Raw genomic sequence first — 22531 nt, forward strand, 5'->3', positions numbered from 1 at the left:
GAGTTTAAGGAACTCCATTTAAAAATTGTACATACACATTCAATTAAAATTTGTTATTTTTCGGACAATACACAAAATAGTTACATTTACTCATGAGGTCAGGTTGGGTATCTACATTAACAATGGTGTACCTTTCCGTGAAAGCTGGGTGTTATTGCCAAACATGTCTTCTGAAGCGTTCTTTGGAGCAGTTTCTCTGGCATCAATTGTCTCTACTTTTCCTGTGGACAAACACAACATTATTATTATTTAATTTGTCAAGACATTTTCAGAGTTGATTGCCAAAACTATAATTCACTTTGACAGAAAAAAGCTTGTGTGTGACCATTATTTGTTATTTTACTCTTGCTAGCTTCACCTAATGAGGTAATGGTTATCCATTAAGTCATTTGTTGACTGTCAAGTGAGGGTGACACAAGGTTTATGGTCACTATGATTCAATCTTATGTCCTTTTATCTGGCACTTGAACCTAGGGTGCTTCAGGGACATGTCACTTCAGTGAACATACTGTAAGTCATTTTGCATGACAAGAATCTGCTGAATGGCAAATAACCTCTGCGTCATATTAAACTTAAAGTAAAGTGATGTCCTTTAGTGTCAGACTAAGTAGAAAAAGATTGTCAGTTTTGAAAAGCCCTTCACTGTATTAAAGGGGACATATTATGCCCCTTTTTACAAGATGTAAAATAAGTCTTTGTCCCGAGAGTGTGTATGTGAAGTTTCAGCTCAAAATATCCCACAAATAATATTTTACAACTCTTTGAAACTGACCCTTTTAGGCTTTGTTCCTAATTGGGCCATTTTGGTGACTGTCTATTTAAATTCAAATGAGTGCTCTTTTCAATAGACGGCAGAGCTACAACTGCTATGTGTCAGTGCAGTAGTAGATTCAAAAACAAGACTAACTACTGTATGCTAAGCTACGAGAGATTGTCACTAAGTGTAGTTACAAATGTTTTTATAAACTCCATATAAAAGTGATTTTTGCAAGTCATTTTGGAGTGACAGCTTTGTAACCAGTGTTAGATGTAATTAGTTAAAAAGTGATAAAAAGCTAAAAACGAAAAATGCTTTCATTTAATGTAACTTTATTAGAGTTACTTACTAAATACTGTTTGCAAATTCAACAGTAATTTTTCAATTCAGAAAGGAGTAAATATATACAGTTGAAGTCAGAATTATTAGCCTCCCTTTAAATTCTTTTTTCTGTTTTTTTAAATATTTCCCAAATGATGTTTAACAGAGCAAGAAAATTTTCACAGAATGTCTGCTAAAGTTTTTTTTTTCTTCTGAGAAAGTTTTATTTGTTTTATTTCGGCTACAATTAAAAGCAGTTTTTAATTTTTTAAAAGCTATTTTAAGGTCAAAATTATTAGCCCCTTTAAGCTATATTTTTCTATAGTCTACAGAACAAACCATCATTATACAATAACTTGCCTAATTACCCCATCCTGCCTAGTTAACCTAATTAACCTAGTTAAGCCTTTACATGTCACTTTAAGCTGTATAGAAGTGTCTTGAAAAACATCTAGTCAAATATTGTTTACTGTCATCAAGGCAAAGATCAAATAAATCAGTTATTAAAAATGAGTAATTAAAACTATTAAATTTAGAAATGTGCTGGAAAAATCTTCTCTCCGTTAATCAGATATTGGGGAAAAAAATAAACAGGAGGGCTAATAATTCGTGGGGGCTAATAATTCTGATCTCAACTGTAAATATATAGTATTCAGTCAAGTAATTTAATTACTTAATGAGTAACAAATTACTTTTCATACAAAGTAATCAGAAAAGTAATTTAAATGCAATTGTAATGATGCAATTAGTAATTAGTTACTGTTTTCTCACCTCCACACTTTAAGAAGGTCAAACCTACAATATCTACAGCAAGAATTTCACCTGTGTCATCTGTGCTTTTCATATGATCAATACACACTGAATGTGACTAATTTTTTATTCCAAATTTTTCATTAATAAATGCTTTTTCCTAAAAAATATGATTGTTGTGTGACTATTAAGCATGATATACATATTACTATGCGGCTAAGTAAGTGAATAACCCTGCAAATGAAGGCTTAAATGATCTGTATGCCTGTTAAGACAAGTGAATACAAAAACAGAAATTCTGCTCACAGGTAGGCCCAACATTGCAATATTACAACATTACCCTAAAAACTCACCAAAATGTTAAAAAAAAAAAAAAATTAATTCCTACATTTAAGGCCTCCTAAAACAATATCTGAGAAAATATTTCAAATTTTTCTATATTTAGGTCTTCCAGGGTTAAGGGGGTCGCACACGCAGCACCATGCATTTTAGAATTCTATACAGTTTTCTATCAGGTTACGCACACCGGCACCGCTATAGTGGCTTTTTGCAGCACCCAGCTATGACTCAGGACACTGTTCATATTTCTGCCCCACCAAAGAGCGCCAACTGAATAGCTTCATATTAAATAACATACAAATGGGTCCAGTGTGTGTAACTTCAAACTATCATATGCATGCTGCAGAGCGGTGCTGAGTGGTGCATCCGGTTTGTGACCCACTTTACTCAACAGGTGCACTTTGCACTTATACTACAAGCATACCGCGCCAGAGCTCCACCGAACCGTGCTCTGGCAAACCTCTTCTAACCGTGTCTGGGCCAGCCAACTAAACTGCACATGGGCCCAATTCTGAGCACTTACACTTGTCAAACGAACTGGGAAATGGGAGTCTAATGTGCCTGGCCACAGTTCGGATAGCCTAGTGTGAGTACACCCTAACTTTGCAGACATTACTAAAAAAAGTTTTTAAAAACACCATTTCATAAGTATACAGTAGGTATAACAATGCAAAGGTCATGGGTTGTATTCCTGGCTAATTCATCAGCTAAAGAATGTCCATGCTTTTTTACCTGTAGACGCATTAAATATTGTGAAAAACAGCCCTCCTCCAATGCCCATGCTGTGTGCGTTGAAGAGCCCAACACACAATAGAGCTGCAATAGAAGCATCGACTGCTGAACCATTGCGCTTTAAGATGTCCCTGCAAACATAAAGCATGCTGAGTGTGTGATTGACGATGATATACATTGAAACTTTTATGTTTTTTTGCACTCTTACCTCCCAACCTCAGAACATTTCCCAGCGTCTGCTGCCACGGCTGCTTTCGAGTAGAAGTGGTCCGAGGACACAGTGAGTCTTTTGTTTCCGATCCCCAAATACACACCCAGGAAAAAACCCACGGCTGCCACAAGCAAGACCACCATCCCAGCAACAAGAGACTTCTTGACCATTTTCCTGGATGGAGACAGAACGTCAGTTCAGCACGTTTGATACAAAAACCATTTGAGGCATAGGTCTCAAACTCGTTTACTGGAGGGCCACAGCTCTACACAGTGTTTCTTCAACCCTAATCAAACACACCTGATTCAATTAATCAATCAAGATGTTCAAGACTACTAGAGACTATAGAGCTGCGTCCCAAATGGCACACTGTACACTATGCACTCATGCACTATGTACTTATGCACTTACACACTCAACAGGATAGTACATGTATGTGGTGGCGTCCCAAATGGCACACTAATGTTTTTTTACTAGGCGGAAATTCAGACCGTTTCCCTGATGATGTTTCACGATCACCAAATCAGTGAAATAAACGACCGTACTATCAAATAATACCTGCCATGAGTATTGCCGCATTCACCATCGGGAGGCGCTATAATCACTCTCGTAGAAGAATTTTGCTCTCACCATCCAAAATAAATAAAGTTATTCAACATGTGCGTCCGATAGCTCCGCCTCTTCTGCTATGAAAGCAAACCTGCGGTCGTTGAGTGCGTGAAGTGTCCATTTTTACACACTTCATTTTATCGGCTGAATGAGTGCATCATCCGGGTAATTAAAGTGCACTTATTATTTTTAGAGTTTTCAGTGTGAACACACTACTTACACTATTTCTACTACAAAATGGCGTAGAATAGTGCATAAGTATGCGATTTGGGACGCAGCTCAGGTGTGTCCCAAATCGCTTACTTATGCACTATTCAACACCATTTTGTAGTATAAAAAGTGCAAGTAGTGCGTTCACATTGAAACTCATTCAGCCGTTAAATGAAGTGTGTATTAATGGACACTTCACGCACTCAAGGACTACAGTTTTGGTCACGTAGCGAAAGCGGCGGAGCTATCGGGCACACATGTTGGATAACTTCATTTATTTTGGATGGTGAAAGCAAAATTCTCCTATGAGAGTAATTATAGCACCTCTTGATGGTGAATGCGGTTACACTCATGGCAGGTATTATTTAATAGTTTGATCATTTATTTCACTGATTTGGCAACCATCAAACCTTATCAGGGAATTTCCTCTTAGTAAAAAAACATTAGTGCTCCATTAGGAATAACACTACATACATATACTATGTTGTGTGTAAGTGCATAAGTGTGCCATTTGAGACGCAGCTTATTATGCAGGTGTGAGTTGGAGGTGGTTGGTTCCTTGTTTTTTTAGGAATTAAGTTTGAGACCACTGATTTGAGGGCATAGTTTGATTTATGATTTATGCTAAGAATAGTTTTTAGGTTTTTGTTTATTATAACATGTAGTAGATTGTTATTAACTACACACACAAAACACACACACATACTTTTTAAAAGTAGGTAAACTTGTTGTAACTGAAAAATGACTTGACTTAATTTTTATAATAACGTACACCATAAAGAAAGAATTATTTACTTTTAAGTCAGCTAAATGTTGTTGTTTTACAATTTGTACACACACACATGCACACACACACATATGCAATTTTCATAGTTTGAGCCTGAAAAAGCTGTTTTCAGAGCAAGATAAGCTGATTCTAGAAATATACAAATGACATGTTCTGTAAAGCTCCTCAGATCACTTGGTTTTCAGTTGACACTTGTTAAAACTATTTTAACGAAGAGGCAATGCTAAAATGGAAGGTTAAGCAGTTTGTCACCTTGGAATTATATGATTCTATCACATGTTCTGAATGATCTTGAGATAATGAGCTTTAAAGTTTTTGCATTCCATAGTAATCAGTATGTGTGTAACATTTGTTTTTTTAAATAAAAAAGTCTTAAAATGTAAACAACTTATTAAAAACCCATTCCATAAATGTAAATAAGTTGTCATTTAATAAGAACATGCCAATAACCCAATTTTGACAAAAATGTCAGATAGAACCTTATAGTTCTAAGGTGACGAGTTGTGTTTTTCTGAAGCTTGTGTTATAGATTCCAAAAAGTTTGTTGAAAGTGTTTATTTCCCATAATTTTAGCTTGAAATGTCTTCACAAAAAGCTGAATTAAAACTAGACCCCAAAGGGAGAGATTTGATGCCTAACGTCGAAAGAAAAAAAAAAAAAATTTTTGTCACAATTTGTACACACACACACACACACACACACACACACACACACACACACAAACACACTTATCACCACGACATGTATTATCATTCTTATTCAATCAATGAATGCATTGATCAATTAACAGCAACAATTAGTTTCAATTATACACATGCAGCAGTGTATAATCATGCAACATGCTGTAATTATGAAGAACATTGATCCCCAAAATATACATAGAAGTTGCATCACCTTTTTAACATGTGCTGTTCATGAATGGAAGGACGGATGTAAAACTTTGGTAATTTTTTAGGAGAATCTGACAGCAGTGAAATGTCGCCCAGCTCAGCAGACCTGGGGAATAAACCCTTTACAGTTACACACCACAATCACCAGTTTTCAGCTTTCCTGTGAGTTTGATAACAATTAATCTTCGATTTTTATTACAGCACTCTATATACCATTTGTAATGCCAGCATGCAGAGTTCAGAGAGATTTATACTTGTGCACAGCCAATCGAGTAAAAAAATGTTTCTGATCTTATAGACAAACAAATAGATATTCACAGTATAGACCAGTAGAGAAGTTTCTACAGTATGTGTATATTGAATTAATTTACATTTATCTCAAAGCACATGTATTGCAAAATGTGTTGTGATTAGATGACAGACAGACAGACAGACAGACAGACAGACAGACAGACAGACAGGCAGAGAAAAATTCAGATAGGCAGATAGTATCAGTATCAGTCCATCAGTATAGATAGATAGACAGACATAAAATGATAGACACAGACAGACAAAACAAACAGACGGAAATAGAAAGATGCAGACAAAAATTGAGACAAACAGACAAGACAAGCAGATAGAAATTGATAGACAGACAACAGACATCAATATAGAAAGACACAGAAATTGATTTACAGGCAAACATAAAGTGAAAGGCACACAGACAAAAAGATGCCAACAAAAATCAAGACAGACAGACATACAGAAATTGATTTACAGGCAGACAGACAGACAGACAGACAGACAGACAGACAGGCAAAGTGATAGACAGAAAGACAAGCAGACAGACTGAAATAGAAAGACGCAGACAAAAAATTGAAATGGACAGAAAGACAGATAGACAGACAGAAAGATAGACAAATATAAAGTGATTGATAGACAGTCAAGCAGACAGACAGAAATAAAAAGTCGCAGACAAAAATTGAGATGGACAAACAGACCGACAGACAGACAGACAAAACTTGATATAGACAGACTAACAGACAGACAAAAGTATAGATAGATAGACACAAAGTGATAGACAGAAAGACAAGCAGACAGATGGAAATATAAAGATGCAGAGAAAAATTGAGATGGACAGACAGACAGATGGACGGACGGACAGACAGACAGACAGACAGACAGACAGACAGACCTCAGTGTAGATAGATAGGCAAAGTGATAGACAGACAGACAGACAAAAAGTGATAGATAGACAAGCAGACAGATGGAAATAGAAAGATGCAGACAAAAATTGAGATGGACAGACAGACAGACAGACAGATAGACAGACAAATAGACAGACAGACAGACAGACAGAAATTTATGTACATACAGACAAAATGGACATCAATATAGATATAAACAGACAAAAATTGATTCACACAGACATAAAGTGATAGACACAGAGAGACAGAAAAAGAAAGATGCTCACATAAATCGAGATAGACAGAAATTGATTTACAGACAGACATAAAGACATGAAGTGATAGACAGACAGACAAACAGACATACATAAACTGATAGACAGACAGATGCAAATAGAAAGAGAGATACAGACAAAAATCAAGATACACAGACAGACAGAAATTAATAAACAGACAAGTAAACAGATGGAAAAGAAAGACAGAAGCAGACAGAAATCCAGACAGACAGACAGACAGACAGACAGACAGACCTCACAGACGATTTATTCTGATGAACCATAATCCAGAGATTGGATGCCTTTCCTGTATAAATGTATGTATCAGGACAAGAGTGAATGGGGCTGAGGACAGATATAATCTGTGCTAATTAAAGTTTAACTCCAGAGGTTATAAATCAACCTGGTCTCAGACCTGCTTGATGATTGGCTGAGACAAGATGATTTGTCAAAAAGTCTAGTATTACACAAAAAGGCAGGTGTTACTCATCAAACCTCACCCTGCTTTTAAGAGCTTATATGAGCTTTTAGAGGTCAAACTACTGTAGTCTTGATGACAAGACAATCTTCCCGCCCTCCCTACCAGACATTTACACAAAAATAACAGTCCATGACAACATATGGGATTATATTTTACATTTAAAAAAATGTAATTAATACATAAATAAAATAAAATAGATCAAAACATTGAAGATTTGTCACCGTTGTCAGTGAAAGTTAATTTACTGTTTCTATAAGAACAGTCTGTGACATTGGCCATGTAAATTCCCTTGTACAAAAGATCTTTCTTCCACCAAAGAACAAGAAGCTCTTTGGATCGTTCTGAAATGGTGATGGATATCAAGTTCTGAACAAATTGTCCGTGTCCACTTGAGTCATCACAGCCAAATATACTGTCCCACATATTTCAAAATGGTGAAACAGATTTGAAGTCATTCCTTTGAAGTTATCAAAGTTATTTCACCATGTTCACTCATCTTCGCCTGTTTATCTCAGACTTGCGGATGTTATTATTAAAGTATGTGAGTCAGCACAGTCTGTTGCATAAGATTTCTCGGAAGCAGTTGTTGTTGACTTTCAGCTAAATGAATGACAAACTTGACTTTGAAAATGTCACTTTTTGTGTTTGTAAAGCTCCCAGGGATTTTACGCCGAAGATCCTTCCAGACCCTTGGCACTATATTGCAGAAACTTCTAGCACCTTCTTACACTCAGAATGCTTGAAAGTGGCGTCAAAGAGCACAGTTACGTAATAACAGCACCATAAAAACAGCAAGTCAGCACTTTTCATAATAGACCAAGACACTTGAAGCATTATTAGACCTGTTCATGGGACCTTTTGTCCCATCATCCTCAATTCAGTAAGCGCGTGTCAGCAGGAACTGTAATTTGTCTGTAGTTTGTCTTCAGCTCCTTCTTTTTTATGTTCAGGATTTGTTAAAATGCTTTTTTATTTAGCAGTCAATACGTGCCAGGAAACCTCAATAAGTTGTTGAATAAATATACAGAAATATTCATGCACAGACACACTTTTTATGCCATCAATTTCAGAGAGAGAGAGAAAGTTAACCATTTGCCTACTATACAATTGAATTGGAAAAATCAACTATCCAAACAACTTCTAAAATGTTATTTGATTGGTTGATCCAGTTAATGCTCACAATCATTTAAGTCAGTTTGAAATGATTCTATTTCAGCCCTTATTGAAAAATGATGCCACACCATGATTTTTAATTCTCACTAAAGCATGTAATCTGTCTTTGTTTTCAATATGTAGAGTCTTGTTTTGGTATTTGAGGGGAGCGGTGACTTGGTCATTGAGACGTTTTGGGAATTAACAGTTATTGAGCCAGTGAGTCACTGAGATTAAGCATTCACTTACATTACAGCTAATGCTCACATTCAAGCACATCCCAAAGGCATTGGATTGAGATCTGATGACTGTTTGGACAAGAGTTATGATGAATTTTGTAAAATGTTTTTCTGCTAGAACTCCTGCTACTAAGCTCTAAAAACGCTGGGTTGTCATACAGTTGTGATATTTATTTATTATTTTATTACATACATCAATTATACTTAAAGGTGCAGTAGGTAATTGTCTTCAGAATAATTTTTTGTTGTGCTGGTTGAAATTCTCTTTACAGTCCAGTAGTGTTGATTAGATAAATGATCAAAATGTACTTACAGTATATGTATTTTGTATTCTGGGTAAGGCTAAAGGTGTAAGACTAAAAAAATGTTCATCCAATTAAAATTTGTCGGGCCGACATTTACCATAATTCTGATAAGTAGCCCAAACCGTCTGTCAACAAATGTAGATTTGAACAACTGTGCACCCCCTGTTCACGCAGATTTGTTGTTTGCACGTACACATGTGCAGCGGTCATGTGGACATGAGTGACAGCAGTAAAAACAAACACTAAATCAAAATTTGTTAAAATCTTGAATCAATATTGGAGTTACTTTTCTTTTTCAGGCTGAAGGAAGGATGACACCATGGATGAAGTATTTCTTTTAGACAGGTAATGTTGCGTTTTAATTTTTATATTAGTCACAGAAAGCTGATGTAGACTGTGTTGTGTTGCAAATGGATTATATGCACACAAGTGTTATTCAGCCACTGAAATCTCTCGGGTGAAAGATTGATATGACTATTTTCAATTTTATAAAGTACTTTTAAAGCATCGATAATGTAGATTTTTATTTAGTTTAATAACAAAATATAAAATACATCTTCCTTAATGTGCGCGCTCATGATTTCAGGATGCATGTCTTTGTGGCAGGAGAGGGGTTGTTTCATACATATTATGCTAACCAATTAGCATTTAGGCAAATTACCTATACTGCACCTTTAACTCAACGGTTGGGTTTGTTCATATTTGAGTCAAAGTTGAATTACAACAATCCAACATTTTCAGAACGTAGCATCAGAATATGGGCGTAGTGTGTGGTCATACACAGTTGGACATGATAAGTGACATTTAAATTATGATGATTGAAAGACTTATATTAAGCTATCTAATTAGCTTATATGTATCTCACATATAACCCAACTGGGTGTTATGTGGGGCAACTGGGCAACATGCATAAGGACCATATTGGGGTGACAGCCTTACATGAAATCAACAAACCCAACCCATGCTCATTCTGATTACGTACCCCTATATACATTTTTGGAGAGGACCAAATTGGTACCAGGAGCTATGTTATTTTGCAGTTTTTGTTTTCATGAATCCACCAGAGGTTGCTGTGTACGCTTTTTGATATCTCAAATTTCTCTCGCTAGTGCCATTCGCACCTGCTGTTCTCACATAAATCCACTAGAGGCTGCTGTTGACTGACTAACTGATCAACCGAACGACTAACACCAGCCACCCCATTCCTTAAACTCAACCGACAGTGTTTTGAAGCGCTATCCAGAAAAAGAAAAGCCCTCTTGCCAGTTTGATTTCTACCACAATTTCAGATTTTACAACAGTCTCACCCTCTTATTTACTTATTTGTTTTATTTTTTGATTTCTATTTTTGTCTTGCTTGCAATCTTTACACATTTTTCACCGTACTCGAATCCCGTCGTCACAGTCTACTCCGCTCTGCGTCACAAATCCTCTGATGTATTTGACGAGCCACTGGACAAACTAGTAATAGCGGAAAAGCCGAATACAGAGGTAAATGGTCAGCTGGTAAGCACGAAAAGGAGCGCTGACAAACCGGCCCATGGCATTCATTTTAAAGAACAAATGCAGCCATACATAGCTCTGGCTACATAATTCACCATCTCCAGGAATATATAAGGCAACATTTTCAGAATGAGCCTGTTGAACAAACCTATTTGACTTAATTTCTGCCTGACATCTTAAAAAAAAAAGTCCATGGTGATTTTTTTAATGAACTATTTTAGATATCTGAAAAACAGAACATTTGCATATTTCATATAACAGAAAACATTTTTTTTCACCATTGTGGAAAGCAGGGTTTGCTTACTTGGGCTCTTTGGCTTGATTTTTAATGTTTTTATTTGGTTGTAATAATAATATCTATTTTAACACTTAATGCTTAATTAGTTAATACTTTACAGTAACAGTATAAAGATTACGATATACTAATATGTAAACTAAATGTTACTTTGTTATGGACTAATCATAAGTTAAAACTAACTTTAACCACAACATGAGTCACTTGAGTTCATGTGTGAATAATGAATTACTTGTTAGTACATGTTTGGTAATTAATCTCTTAATTAACACTTTATTTATTAATTTTCCTTTGGCTTAGCCTCTATTTCAGGAGTTGCCACAGCGGAATGAACCACCAAATATTACAGCATATATTTAATGGAGCGGATACCCTTCCAGCCACAACCAAATACTGGGAAAAATTCATTCACACACACACTCATACACTACAGACAATTTAGCTTACCCAGTTCACCTACAAATCGGACCACCCAGATGAAACACACCCGAACACAGGGAGAACATGCAGACTCCACACAGAAATGCCAACTGGCCCAGCCTGTACTTGAACCAGCAACCAACTCACTCTATGAAAAACAATGTTCATTAAAACGCAATTTGACCAACATGTACCCATGATCTGTTAATGTATCATTATGTCATGACTTTACCTGGAGGGGCACAGTATTATTAACTCATTCTTAACAACTACAGTTTAAACAGTTCATTATGATGTAGACAGAACACTTGGTCCTTCCTGACAACTACACACAACAGCCACAGTAAGGGCTCATTCACACAGAACAGATTTTAATATTACAATCCACTACATTCTGTTGTTTCCAATGTAAACATGCACTTGACGGATGTGCATGACCAGTTTTTAGAGCTTAAGAGCAGTTTTTAAGCACACTACAATCGTAAAGGGGTGCCTTGTCACAGGGAGTGTAACTGGGTGAATAAACCTGGTGTCAGGCTGTGTCAGTACAAACTAATGAAGCTCACTATAACTTCACTTGTTCGTTGAAACCTCACACTTTCTTCTATCTGGTCTTGAAACAGAATTCAGCACTTCATGAGAGGCCAAAACCAAATTTGAGTCGCTATCTTTGAGGTATTTTTAGCCAGTGTGTTAAAATATGAAATGATGCAGATGCTATCCTTGTAGCACAAACAGAAAATGCATAGTTCAGTTTCAAACAGAAAGAGTAAAAAGTTACCATTCACCCCATATATAATCTGGGTTAGCTATAACATCCCCTGGGGTGAAATGTACAATTCTGATTTCAACCGGGGTCAGATGAAACATTACGAAATAAGGATTATACTTAAAATGTTTGGGAGTTTCTAGTACCTGGAAAAAGCTTGATTAGCTGGTACAGATGTGTCAGTTTGGGGTTGAAACTAAACTCTAAAGGACACCGGCACTCCAGGACTGAATTGGGAACCCCTGATTTATGGGCTCACAGAGGACAAGTAAAACACTGAACCAAAACTTTTTGCTTTTTATTTAAAAAGTTAAATAATTTTTTACCTCAAATTTAGTTTTTCCCCTCTAGAATATGCTTTTTTAGCTTCCATAGGGCTTTACGATTATTAACTGTGGCATAAGAATGCAACGATTACTAAGGTAGCCCTCAGGCAACGGAAATGCTATGAGGAAACTTCCACTATAGGGATTTAATCAGAATCCAATCATCTGAAAGAGCCAATGAAATGTCAATGAGTTGGCAGCTTCAGCATGCACAGCTGGTGCTACTTACAATTAATCTTGTATATAATTGCTGCACGTTCCAAGCTGAGGCATCCTTATCTAGCTAATGAGCCTTTCTTGGCTAATCATTGTGGCGAAGGAACATAGCATTTCTGTTTCCCCCTAGGGGAACGAGGGTTACTTTAGTAACCGTTGTGTTCCCCTTCAGGAGGGAAACTTTAATTCTATGTGGAAACTTTCACTATGGGGAAATCTGTGGAAAACAGCACAGTGATTGAAACTTACCTTGCCCCTGGTGAGGAACTCACGCAATCTTCCAACATGTTCCCTGGCTCTTACTTATCTCAGTTATTAAGAAGTTTTTCAGGTTCAGATATATTTTTCGGGTATCATAAAAATGCACCTAGTTAAACTCTAGGAATTTTAAATATGATAATATGTTGGGAAAGCTTGCAGTTCCGATAGGGAGGACGCTGCCAAAATAGGAAGACCTGGTTGCGAGAAGACATTTGGAAAAATGGTTAGCGGGGAGGGAAGACACAAACCCGCCTAAGAGGGGGGACTACATTGTGGCTGAGTAAGCATATGAGATCGACAGCGTCAGGACTCCTGGCTGATCAGCTGGTTCTATCTGTTCTGTTTGTATTAGCCACATGTTCCTTTGTTTGTGCTCCTGATTGTTTCTCTCCACCCCCTCGTTCTCATAATTTTAGTTGATTTGCTTCACCTGTCTTTGCTTATTTTCTCCTCATTAGCTCCCCTATTTATTCTCTTGGTTTGTGCTGTTCAGTGCCAGATTGTTGTTTTTTTTAGTTAACCTTTGTCTGTTTGACTCCAGGACTCTCTCCCTACCTTCCCAGCCTTTCTGTGTAGACCCTGGCTTGCCCGAAGTTTTTGCTCTTGTGCTGCCTGAATGTATGATGTCCTGGACACTGGCCTGGTTCTGAAAATTACACCTGCCTCTGTTTCTACTGCCCAGTCTATTTTTTTGTTCCTGGTTTTTTCCAGTCATTCGTTCCCCCTCAACTATTCCAGCAAAGTCTGCAAGTGTTTTTTTGCCATTTTTTGTTGTTCATTTTTTGGACTATAATAGTTTTTTGTTCTTTCTATTAGGCTGAGAGGACTGCTTGCTGAAGAGCATTTTTGTTCCATTTGTTGAACTGAGGTTTTGTGTATTTTCCCCCTGAGACTGAGACATTGCCTTTTGAAGATTTTTTTTTTTAAATTTTGCATTCTGGCTTATGAACTGATCTGATTTTTGCCTTCTACAATAAATCCTTGTCTTCACCTGCATTTTTTTTTTTTTTCTGTTTACTGGCCCTGACAGACACTGGGGATCGCACTTAGCTGGCACCTATACCCAGAATACAGGCAGACCAATGGGCATGCCAACAACATAATAACCTGACTCCTCCACTGAGTCACAGAGGGTGGGAGCGGGTTTGAATCCTCAAACAATGACAGCCCTTCCTGGACCTCCAGACATGAAACGCAGTGCTTGTGCCCATCATCCGAGGACAGGAAACCACCGTATCCAGAAACGCACATTCGGAGCGACGTCTTGAAAAAGACATGCTGCACAACCGTGTTGCTCTTTTAGGAAATTCGCAACAATACATACCGCTATAGAGGATCAAACCAAGAAAACGCCAGACAAGGAAGAAACCCAGCTCGGCCGTCTACCACCACGTATCACACACTCTGGACCAGGAAAAGCAGCCCGACTTCTCATTCTCTCTCTCTGTTGTAACAGTTGGAGAAACTCTCATTGACTCTCTCAGAAGTCTCATGATAGGATATGAAGTGAAAAAGATACCTCATCTTGTTACATGCGGTGCTTATATACAAGATTAATTGTAAGTAGCGCCAGCTGTGCATGCTGACGCTGCCAATTCATTGGTATTTCATTGGCCTGATTGTATGCTCTTTCAGATGATTAGATTCTGATGAAATCCTCATAGTGGAAGTTTTCTCATATCATTGAAGTTTTCTCCCGAAGGGGAACTGAACTGAGCATGTGTAAAGTAAATCAGTTGATTTGTAAATTGTTCTTAATTGGAGAGATTGAAAGTGTTAGTTTATCTGCCCTATAATGTACAAAGAAGCAGCATTATGAAAAACATTATAAATCAGGATAGCCACAGTTCAGTTTAATCATTTGGAACATTTGAAATAGATATGTGTTCAATAATAAAAATGTATTATTAGGCATCCATATAACAAATAAGCAGTATTTAATGATTAAGCTAGCATCTATTAAATAATAGTGTTTAAATATAAGTACTTTTCCATTTACAGTATATGCTCATTTGGTAAGGGCTCAAATGTGTTAAAAAATGTGGTCCATCCCCTACAGATTTTTATTTTTTTTTAGCTTGTCTTCACATTGGAAAAAAGACCTGGAGTTTCAGCTGATATTTTGAAAAAGGCTGCAAGTCTGCAAATCAGACAGGGATATCAGTAAGGTCTTTAGCTAAGGTCTATTCCATTTGTCATGTCACTTTGGATAGATAGTGAAAAGCTTTTTCTAGGCCATAATATCTGTTAGAAGGTCTTCAGTGAGACAAATATGTCACGGCCATTTAATGCTTGCGGAAGACCTGTGATGCGCTGACCTTTCATATTGATTGATTGATCGATTGATTGATATATCAATTGATTGTCGATCAATTAAAAACTTAAAACATGTTAAAATCGCAATCATGGTCTCTGATTAATCTAGATTAAATGCTAAACTAAATCAGAATGAAACAATAGATGTGCAGTGTTCAAAGAGCCTTAAAATTTATTATTTTTAACTAGTCTAAAGCAAATACGTGCAGATGTCAGTTCTCTTCGATTGGTGCTGTAACACTGAGGCAGTTTTGGTTTCTGATGTCCAGTGGTCTCCAGTAAGTGCAATGGAAATTCAGTATCATAAAGTTCATGTTTAATTGTAACATTAGTCCCTAATAATAGTACAGTCCAGAACAATGTTGATGGATCTGCACTGCATATCCATTTAGTGATGGAATGAGTTTTGTTTGCAATTTTCTGGACAAACTAAAAACCAAAGGACCAGTAAGAGCCAGGAAACCAGCATCAACACATACTTTTTCAGCACATGCAATTTTTTTCAGCAGCATCACACTTTGATCCATCATCTATGATCACATTACCATCACACAATGATATGACTGCAATAACACCAAAAAGCTGGGGTCAAACCATTAATTTGTGTAGTAGAAATAATGTGTTAATCTTTTCAGATTAATCATTTAAGTTAATGCGTTACTCTCTCTCTCTCTCTCTCTCTCTCTCTCTCTCTCTCTCTCTCTCTCTCTCTCTCTATATATATATATATATATATATATATATATATATATATATATATACACCACACCTAGAGTTTCTTAAATTTTAAACGGAAATCTAAAAATTACATTGTAACTTTGTTATTACATTTAAACACTTTTTGATTTTAGCCAAATAATGAACAAAGTAATGGTTCAAATATTTTAACTGTATTGCCCAATTACAAATTTTTATGTACTACTAGTGAGGGAATGATTCGAAAATAAGATTACTAGAAATAAAATAGATTTTTCTGCATAGTTCTGCACAAGTTTTACATTTAAACAGTGTTGTTTTAAAATTAAAGTGAACGGATGAGTTCAACAAAAGTATAAGCAATCAAATAAAAACCTCAAAGCTCAGAACGGAAGTGTCTTCAAAGGGTTATCATCAGTCATTTTTAAAACATCTGTTTTCCTGAAGAGAAAATTAATTGGAGTTTTAACAGCATTCCACTGGAACAACTGTTTTACTATGCAAGCTCAACTCAAATTTACATTAAGGCGTATTAGCTTTTATTAGCTAGTCACAAAATTATTCTTAAAGACTTAAAAAATAGTAGTCTATTATTTGTAATGATAGGCTAATTCGAGTAAAATAATGAAGAAACCGTGTTCATTTGTCAGTATACAAATGTGCAGCAAAATTTTTTTCTACATGCAAATACATTTGCAAAAGCCACAATGTGCTTTGATTTATTTGCTGTTTAGCACCAAAAAACGCAACTTGCACATCTGTCAGTGCAATAACAGCTAAAAAGTACCAATTCGACGGTGTTGTTTTGACGGTTCTTTCTGGGCATGTGGGTCAGATACACAAGAAACCCCGGCAGCCAATAGCAGGACAGCCCTCGGTAATGATCCACGCGTGGTGCTGTGGAGAGAATCACCATCATCCTCATCCACTGAATATCAACTAGAGGCGGACGCGTCCTGCTGACAAACACAAGGACGATAAAGAGCAGAACACAGTCGTCTCCCCTGCTCGAACTACTACACATGTTTGTGTCGCTTGGAAAACCGAACAAAGGACACTCGCTGGCTGGAAGACCGAGTACGTGCTACTCAAGTTTGGACCGATGTGGAGCCCGCTGGGCGTTAGTATCATCCGGGCTGCCATGGTGACGCCGTGAGGGGTAAGAGCGTCGTATTTAGTGTAAAATTGTGCATTTTAGTGTTAATCAAAACCATGGGCTCCAGACTGAGCAGACAGAACAGTCTCGACAACGAGAATTTCTCGAGGAGGCGACGGAAGCATCTGGACAGCACTGGAGAGAGCGACCGCGGCGGAGACTTTTTGTTTACGTCGCTGATGCTCCGGTCGGATAAGCTGCCCGGGATGCTGAGGAGAAGCAACCACAGCCCGTATGTCCGGCGGGTCGCTTGGATCCGGGAGATGCAGAAGCTCCTCCGGGAGAGGAAGATAGAAGAGGCGACGGACGTGCTCAAACTGTTGAGGAAGGTGAGGGGAGATGTCCTGCAGTGCTTTATAAACATGTGCATCACACACTGACAGCTGGAAAACAGAGTAGAGTTTGTGTTCACTGATTGTGCGTTTGCAGATCATCGCAAATGCATAATGTTTACCATTGCACAAATGTTGCATAGGTGAATGAGTGGGCAAAGACAGGTCACAAAATGCTGAAATCCTTTGTATAATATTCTTATATTGGCTACATAGCCTATATTCAGTTTCTATGATTTTGATATATGACAGGAGATTAAAAAAAACAAAAGTATCATTAACAGCTGAAATTATTGAGAAATAAATTATTGGTGTAAATATCTTGCTATTATTTTTATTTAATATATTATTAAAAGGATAATTATTATTTCAATCCTCTGTGTAAAACATGTTAGCGATTCATTCCGCTGTGGTGAACCCTGATAAATTAATGAATGAATTATTATATTAAAAAAAACATTTTATTGTAATATAAACGTCAATGCACATTTTTTAAATTTAATTCAATATACTCAATGATTCATTTAAATTACCATTTTGATATTAAATTAATAAAGTCAGTGACTGTGTTCGAAATTTTAGATTTCTTTACTATATAGTAGGCAGTAACAGTATGTGACGAAGTACCTGAATGACTTATTGCTTTCATCGAGATCTTGAAATGTGCACAATGGGACACCTTATATCCCATGAGGCCACGGGAGTGGTTTTAAAAATGGAAGAGAAGCAACACAGCTGACGCCAGCACGATCACTGAGTGAAACAAAAAATATACTACAAACATAAATATCATACTGAACATTCTCTTAAAATCCGCTTTACTCAAAAGAGTATCCGATTTCAGACACAGCCTTGATAAACAACATTGCAGCCATTTTGTTGTCATGTGACTAGAAAACAATCAAACAAAAAGAGTCTTATTTAGTTTTCCATTGGGGTCTGTAAGGTTTACAATATTTAAAATAAATATGATTTTTCAAATTTATTTATTTTTTTGCAAATATTTCTTATTAAATATTTTAAGTAAAAAGTAAATAAATCTAAAAACACTTTTGTTTAGCCCACTTAAAGGGATAGTTCACCCAAAAATGATTTCATAATTTTCCAAATTCTGCCAGAATTTAATCACCCTTAACTTCACCCTTTAATTCTGTTGAAAACAAACAAAGACATTTCGAAAAATGCTGGTTGGCACCCATTGACTTCAGTAATATATATATTTTTTTGTATTATGCAAGTCAATGTGTCCCAGCAACCTGCATTATTCAAAATATAATATTTTGTGTTGAAGAAATTAACTCAAATAGGTTTCAACAAGTGAATTGTGATCAAATAAGAGCAGAATTTTCATTTTTAGGTGAACTATCCCAACTGAACTGTCACCAAATCTTTAGTGAAATTTTACTTTAAGCTCATTGTCTAAATCTCAGACATCATCATTTGTTATATATTAAAGCTGTTAGTTTCTCTTTTTTTGTACCACAAAGGGAAACATTAAAAAAGCATATTAATGCTTGTCCAGGGATTATACTGAATAGCAGCTGGCATTAAGTACAAAGGTATTTTTTTTAAGTTTCAGTGTTTATAGTGTGTATCAGATTAAAAAGAAAATTATATATACAAATATATATAATATTATGCTCATAAATTATCAATTTTTAATGAATTTAGGCATTTAGACAAAACAGATTTAGTAAACAGATATATTTATTAAAATAATATTTTTGTCACCAAACATATTTATAAATTTACAGATAATACAATTATATTTAAGCAAAACAACTTACAACTTACTAATTTCAACTACTTTTTTTCGATTTAAAAAAATATATATATTTTTTTGCTTCTTTTGGTTTTTCCTTTTTTTAAAATTTGTATTTAATATTTTTCTATAAGATATACATTTAAGTGTACCAGTGTTTGGACCATTGTCGTAAGTTGCTTTGTTAGATAAGCTCCAGATTTGGCTTCAGTACTGACTAATCTAATGTATATGCACAAATGTAATATTGTATAGCTTCCTATTAAAAATATTAATTTAAACACAATATTATAACAATAACATTTAACAGAAATCTGTAACATGGCAGTAGTCTTTGTGCACGACTGCTTGTTCATGTGATACTATTGCTGCAGATCAATGTGAGAAATTAAATAGAAATGCAACACAAAACACAACCCATGTAGTTTCTAGACATAATAATACACAAATACATGTTTTGCTTGTTGCAAGAAGTTATTACATTTCAATGTCAACTGTCATTCAAACCAGAAGTTCCTGGAAATCAGTTAAGATATTATTTATTTATTTACTTATTTACAGCTGAAGTCAGAATTATTAGCCCCCCTTTGAATTTTCTTTTCTTTTTTAAATATTTCCCAAATTATGTTTAACAGATCAAGGAAATTTTCACAGTATTTCTGAAAAAAAAATGTATTCTGGTGAAAATTTAATTGTTTTATTTTGGCTATAATAAAAGCAGTTTTTAATTTTTAAAAAATAATTTTAAGGCCAACATGATTAGCCCCTTTAAGCTATATATTTGTTCGATAGTTTACAGAACAAACCATCGTATAACTTGCCTAATTAACCTAACCTGCCTAGTTAACCTAATTAATCTTGTTACATCTTTAAATGTCACATTAAGCTATATAGAAGTGTCTTGAAAAATATCTAGTCAAATATTATTTACTGTCATCATGGCAAAGATAAAATAAATCAGTGATTAGAATTGAGTTATTAAAACTATTATGTTTAGAAATGTATTGAAAAATCTGCTCTCCGTTAAACAGAAATTGGGGGAAAAAATAAACAGGAGGGGCTTATAATTCTGACTTCAACTGTATTTAACTTTCTCATCAATCTATACAAAACAATGATGTATTTGTCTGTTTTTCACAGAAACATTATTAAAGGGATAGTTCATGCAAAAATGATCATTCTGCCATCATTTGCTCATCTTCCATTTGTTCAAAACCAGTTTGAATTTCTTTCTTGATATTTGCATATAAATGACAGTTTTTTCCCCCCAACATTCTTCAGAATACCTTCCTTTGTGCTCAACAGAAGAAAGAAATTCATAAAAGTTTACAACCCTTTGGGTGTGAGGAAATTGTGTTAAAATGTTCATTTTTGGTGTGAAATATCCTTCAACTGCAGCGCCTAGAATTTCATGAATGCACACTCATGTATGAAGGCAAAAGGTCAAGGATTTCCTGCACATTTATATTTGTTTATAGAGCATATAACCAGAACATTTGCAATATATGCCATTCGTTGCATCAGACTGAAACTTTCGCATCATTTTTTTGAAAGCTTAAACCTGCTTGTTAATCAGTTGACAGTATAAAAAGGACTATCTTTTGTCATCCAAAAAGAGCAACACCAGGGTGAGTAAATAATGACAGTCTTCATTTTGGGATGAACTATCCCTTTAAAGTATCCAGTAAGGTGAAAAGTAGCTTGGCATTTCCACTTCAGTCGTCCACTGTGCAAATGGCTCGGGACTGCAGCAGTGAGTCACTTTGTGCACAAAAATCATTTCCCTGGATTTGTTGCTGGCGTTATTGGTTGTCGAGATTCAACGCAAACTCTTCATGCTAATGTCTGGATGCGTCTATGGTACATTTGTTCTGTCACCGTGACCCATATGCTCAAATATAACTGCGAATGTCTGTACAGAGCAGCAGAGACAGAGGCCAGCGCCGATGACAGATGAGTGCAGATCCACAGCTCATAAGCAGAAGTGTGTCATGCGCAAAAATAAGAGAGAAAAAACACACACGCTATTTGAAATAGACAATGAAATGAGTAAAGAGTGCAGTCTTATCATTCATACGCATTTATTTGTACAAAACATACACCTTTTGTAGATGATTTTTAGACAAAAAAATGTAAATGGCTAAAACATTGTAAAATATTTACTTGATTATCACTTTGACATTTTAAAGCTGTAGATAGTGGCATTGAGGCAGCAAGATGGCTCAGTGGTTAGCACTGTCGCCTCACAGCAAGAAGATCGCTGGTTTAAATCCTGGCTGGGCCAGTTAACATTTCTGTGTGGAGTTTTCATGTTCTGCCTGTGTTCGTGTGGGTTTCCTCCAGGTGCCCCGGTTTCCCAAACAGTTCAAAGACATACACTATAAGTGAATTGAATGAACTAAATTGGCTGTGGTGTATGAAGTGTGTGTGTGTGAATGTTTCAGTGTATGGGTGTTTCCAAGTGCTGGGTTGTGGCTAGATATGCAGCCGCTGCATATGCCACAATAGTTGGTGTTTCATTCCGCTGTGGCGACCCCTGATAATAGGAGACTAAGCCAAAGGAAAATTAATGAATAAAAAGTGGCATTGATTTTGTAATTAAAATCAATAAAATCTACATATTTTCATCATTGGTAAATATAGACTATTTTACATAAGAATATGTACTGTAGATACATTTGGGTTTTCACATTAAAGAAAACAGTGTCTGCTTTATGTTTCAAATAACCTTTGTGAACAAAAAGTAAAAAAAAAAAAAAAAATCAGCCATAAATCAATAATTCAGGATAACATAATATCTGTCAACATTTGTCTCTAAAAAAATGGTAGTCCATGAGGAAGGGGGCAGTTGAGGTTTGCAGTGTGTGTCTAAATAACAAAGTTGAGAATGGGGTTAGTAACTTTACTGTGGTGTTAGTGTTCGGTGTAACTACTGTGGTGTTAGCTGCGATCAGGTACTATACGACCCGGGGTGTTACAGACTGTACCAAAAAGCTGTGTACCGGGGGTCGGGGTTTGATGGATGACATTATGGGAGTTTTCCTGGGAGAAATAACAAAACGGGTGTGTTGGCTGGTATGAACATAATTATGTAAAAGTAATACAACATATGTATTCTGATTTTGAGTGCTCTTTTTTTGTTGTAATAGTCAGTTTTTTTTATTATTAAAGGCTTTTTGAGAACAAAAAGGCAAATTCTAGTGGTTTTAAGGATAGAAACAAAGTTTAAAGATTTAAAATGACAGTTATTTAGTA

General features: G+C 36.0%; 2 protein-coding genes and 1 long non-coding RNA gene across 9 annotated transcripts in view; 2 read left to right on the plus strand and 1 right to left on the minus strand.

The window, feature by feature from the left end:
* ggt1a (gamma-glutamyltransferase 1a) overlaps positions 1-22531 on the minus strand; it is a 77939-nt gene that overhangs the window by 23801 nt on the left and 31607 nt on the right. Inside the window, exons 1-5 of one of the 5 annotated variants that reach the window (XM_017357293.4) lie at positions 7303-7864; positions 5611-5712; positions 3108-3284; positions 2900-3030; positions 132-221 (exon numbers count right to left, since the gene is read on the minus strand). In XM_017357293.4, the coding sequence (XP_017212782.1) occupies positions 132-221; positions 2900-3030; positions 3108-3284; positions 5611-5712; positions 7303-7331 (529 nt within the window). In that variant the 5' untranslated portion in view covers positions 7332-7864. 5 annotated transcript variants of the gene reach the window in all.
* LOC141375896 (uncharacterized) lies at positions 5672-15407 on the plus strand. Its single transcript, XR_012384700.1, has 5 exons — positions 5672-5768; positions 8182-8291; positions 8825-8899; positions 9524-9569; positions 13556-15407. It is a non-coding gene; the product is annotated as an uncharacterized lncRNA (long non-coding RNA).
* Positions 16988-22531, plus strand: part of lrrc75ba (leucine rich repeat containing 75Ba) — an 83894-nt gene continuing 78350 nt past the window's right edge. For all 3 annotated transcript variants that reach the window (XM_073910975.1, XM_073910974.1, XM_009304170.5), the window contains exon 1: positions 16988-17511. In XM_073910975.1, the coding sequence (XP_073767076.1) occupies positions 17239-17511 (273 nt within the window). In that variant the 5' untranslated portion in view covers positions 16988-17238. The remainder of the gene's footprint in view (positions 17512-22531) is intronic.

The sequence above is a fragment of the Danio rerio genome, chromosome 8, assembly GCF_049306965.1.
Source record: "Danio rerio strain Tuebingen ecotype United States chromosome 8, GRCz12tu, whole genome shotgun sequence".
Classification (NCBI taxonomy): Eukaryota; Metazoa; Chordata; class Actinopteri; order Cypriniformes; family Danionidae; genus Danio; species Danio rerio.